The 3,783-nt window shown below is 34.3% G+C and overlaps 1 protein-coding gene across 1 annotated transcript; it reads left to right on the top strand.

Moving 5' to 3' along the window:
- The first annotated feature begins 305 nt into the window (after positions 1-305).
- Positions 306-3,274, top strand: LOC136234020 (small ribosomal subunit protein uS11z). The gene is made up of 6 exons (XM_066023775.1): positions 306-465; positions 1,086-1,205; positions 1,288-1,333; positions 1,561-1,646; positions 2,273-2,402; positions 3,017-3,274. The coding sequence occupies exons 1-6, from the start codon at positions 463-465 to the stop codon at positions 3,082-3,084; spliced, it is 453 nt and encodes a 150-aa protein (XP_065879847.1). The 5' UTR covers positions 306-462; the 3' UTR covers positions 3,085-3,274.
- The last annotated feature ends 509 nt before the right edge of the window (positions 3,275-3,783 follow it).

Raw genomic sequence — 3,783 nt, 5'->3', positions numbered from 1 at the left:
AAGTAAGCTTTACTTTGTGTGTTTTCATCATTAGATTAATTTTCTAATCCATCATCCAATGATGAAAACACACCAAGTAATGGTACTTTGTCAAAAACAAAGTAATCATAGAAAGCACCTGTGTAAGGTTTTTGGAAGAATATCAATTAAAGTACTATAACTAATATGTGTAAGTGTCTTAAAAGGTACACTTAAGAAAATAAAATAATTTGGAGGTTGATCCAAAAAAAAAAAAAAAAAATTTGGAGGTACATTCTTTATATTTCTAGAAACTCACGCGGCCAAAACTGAAATACATAATTTATACTCAGGTAAGTAAAACCCTAACCTAACCCACTTATAATTGCAGCCGATAGGAAGATTGAAGTTACTCTCTAGGGTTTTCGCATTTCGTAACAAGCAGCCTGACTCTGCTATAAGCTCGCTTTCTAATTTCGGTCTCAATTTAATCATCTTGCAGCCATGGTAAGCAATTCTCTCTGCAGTTTCGCTTTCTCTACAAGTCTCAATCGATCATGGTCTTGGTTTTGGTCCTCAATTAGTTTTTAAGAAAGATTGGATCCATAAGTTTCGTGAATATATTTATGAGTTGATCTATAAGTCGGTTGGATTTCTTTTAGTTAAATAGAATACTTTTCTCTAATATCAGTTAATTAGGAACGCAGATAATGATTCTGTGGTGAGTCTATTTGATACTTTAGTTGCGTTCTTGTATCTAATTGAGAATTATTTTACACAATTTATTAGAAACTATGCTCAGTGAATTTTTTTCTTCTTCTCATTGATGAAACAATTTCTTGTCAATGATGCTTTGATTCAGAACATTTTTGTAATCTTATAGCTGCACTGTTGCAATGCTATTTTCTTTCTCTTTCTGTTCTCTACTGTCTTGTATCTGAGGATGATATAATAGATATCCCCTGTTTTCGTATTTCATTGTTGATGAATATTTCAGAAAATGCATTGGGTGTGGTATTTGTAAAATTCACTTTTATGTGACCCTGTTTTTCAGAATTATTTTTTATTAGTTCATATTGTAGTTTGTTGTCTGCAATTTTTCTTGATTTCATAGAGTTCTTTTACAGTCTAGGAGAAAGACTAGAGAGCCAAAGGAAGAAAATGTGACACTTGGTCCTGCAGTGAGGGAGGGTGAATTTGTATTTGGAGTGGCCCACATCTTTGCTTCATTTAATGACACATTCATCGTAAGCATTCTCAGATCCTGCTACTTCATTAGGTAGTATAATTTATTTTCAGTTGTAACTTATGTGGAGTTTTCAACTGCAGCATGTGACTGATATCTCTGGAAGAGAAACCCTTGTTCGGGTTACTGGTAAATTGTTCTTTCTTTAACCACCAGCGATTTTAGTTTTTTTATGTTTGTGTGCACATTATTCACTCTTATTTATTAATTAGCATTGTTTTTGCATGCTCAATTTTCAGCTTACTAGAAGTTTCAAATTGGGTATAATTTTTGAATCTTAAATTGTTGCTTAGATTCTATATAGAGGATAATGATAATTGCCTGTTATTTGAAATAATGTTCACTACTCAAAACAGGTGGAATGAAGGTGAAAGCTGATAGGGATGAGTCTTCACCATATGCTGCCATGCTTGCAGCACAGGATGTTACACAGAGATGCAAGGTCTTTCTCTTACTTATTATTTAGTGCTTTGGTTAGGTGGTCTCACGTCGAATTTGAGTTTGTATATTAGTTGGTGGCTTGGTGCTGAAAAAAGGTCCCATGGTCCTTTAGATATTCAGAATAAAGTTTTCTTGAAATTTGAATTGGGGCCTGCTAAATGAAGACCTAAGTATTTTCTATAGCACTAGCTTGGTTTTGGTCTCACCTTATCTAGGAGGTGCTTGATGGTGCACTGAATTCAATCTAGTCGTTCCTTGCTATGCATTTATACTTTTCCACTTTAGAAGTGGTGATCATTGTTCTATATATGGTCATGGTAAAGCCAAGTGATTTATCTATGTCTCTCTTATTATGCAAAAGAAACTTCTCAATCGTTGAATATCATGTCAACTTAGCAATGCTATTTTAAACAAGATTATCTTCTGGATTTCTTCTCTCTATGACCCTTATTCCTCTCGAAACAGTTCCCATACCCTCTTTTCTCATGCTTCTTTTCAGCATAAATTTTGTGTGCTATTTCCTGAAAACATCCGTTGGATGTGCAAGTCATTAATTCTTCCTGGCTATTATATGGCAGAACTTTAATTTCCTATTTTTATTGATGGACTGATAATCTTATGATACAGGAACTTGGCATCACTGCTCTTCATATCAAGCTCCGTGCTACTGGTGGAAACAAAACAAAAACTCCTGGTCCAGGAGCACAGTCTGCTCTCCGTGCCCTTGCTCGTTCTGGAATGAAAATTGGCCGTATAGGTAACTGCCATTTTTTTGCTGCTAGTTGTAATGTGTGGAATTTATGCATCATATGGGATTGGTTCTCATCAGGTTATATTCTTTGTTCTACTGGCTGCCAAATATTTTATGCTGTTTGTTTTGTCGTTCTCAACTTGCTTCTGGGTGGTCTGGTCTATAACTGAAGCATATCACATGATATATTGACGTTCGGTCTGTAACTGAAGCATATCAGCTGATAAATTTTGTTTTGGTAGCATTTGGATACTTGTTTGTATATATATACATCCGATCTATGAATGCTATGCACTTTTTGGAACTATTTGGTCAAACAGTATCAGCAAACAAGTTTAGTGTTAAGTAATATACTTGCGGTGGTTTTCACCTTGGGATAATTTTAATTTCCACCCTAGGTATACTTGTGCGACATTACTCCTTCCCTATATGTCTATTTTGCTGTTTGAGTTGTGTTTTTTTTATCTCAAATTTTGCCTTGGTGAATCCATGTTGACTGGTTGAAGACTGCATTGACAGTAATGATACTGTTGGTTAAAATTTTGCTTTTATGAGGAAGTTTGTTCCTCGTGAAATGCACTACTGATGCTGGATTTTCCTCCTTTGATGTAATGTTGCAGAGGATGTGACTCCAATTCCAACTGATAGCACCCGCAGAAAGGGTGGTAGGAGAGGTAGAAGACTGTGAGCTTCATGGGTGGCCACCTGTTGGGGATCTGTTTTATTTATTTATTTGGAAAATGGATAATTCTTTGATCTCCATTTACGATGAATTACAGTTTTGGAACTCAATTTTAGCTATTATAATCTGCATGCTAAAGATTTATGAACTCGTGTAGAATCTCAGATGTTATTGAATACCAGTAATTTTGTCTTAATTGCATTACTTTAGTTATTTTGTGCAAATTCTTGGATAGGCTTAATACATCATTTGCTTCTGAACTTGTCCAAATTGGCTCCCTGAACTTTCAAATTATATTGGTAGCCTCAACTTGCATAAAATGTTTAATTAGCCTCCTGATTTTGTGCAAAATGTAATCAATCAATCACTTGGTTGTTAAATGCGGAAGATGTATTGGATGCGTCTTTAAAAAAAACGATCAATGTCTGGTTATACGGTTCTAATAGTAGAGAAGATAAATTTTATAGTTTGAACATTTTAATCTATTATGTGGATTATGTAATAACATTCTAAGATACGAACAACATATTTTTAGGATACAGTTTACATTTTTTTTATAATCGAGTAATTAATTGGTTATATTTTACGTAAGTTTAGGGGTTAGTAGAACATTTTATACAAGTTGTGGATCTATTGGGACACTTTAAAAATTCAGGTCAACCAAGCTTAACAAGTTGGCAAATGATATATTAAGCCTCTTGGATA

This window comes from Euphorbia lathyris, chromosome 6 (assembly GCF_963576675.1).
Source record: "Euphorbia lathyris chromosome 6, ddEupLath1.1, whole genome shotgun sequence".
Classification (NCBI taxonomy): Eukaryota; Viridiplantae; Streptophyta; class Magnoliopsida; order Malpighiales; family Euphorbiaceae; genus Euphorbia; species Euphorbia lathyris.
The sequence above is the reverse complement of the archived record's forward strand: the minus strand, read 5'-3'. Positions and strand labels throughout refer to the sequence as shown.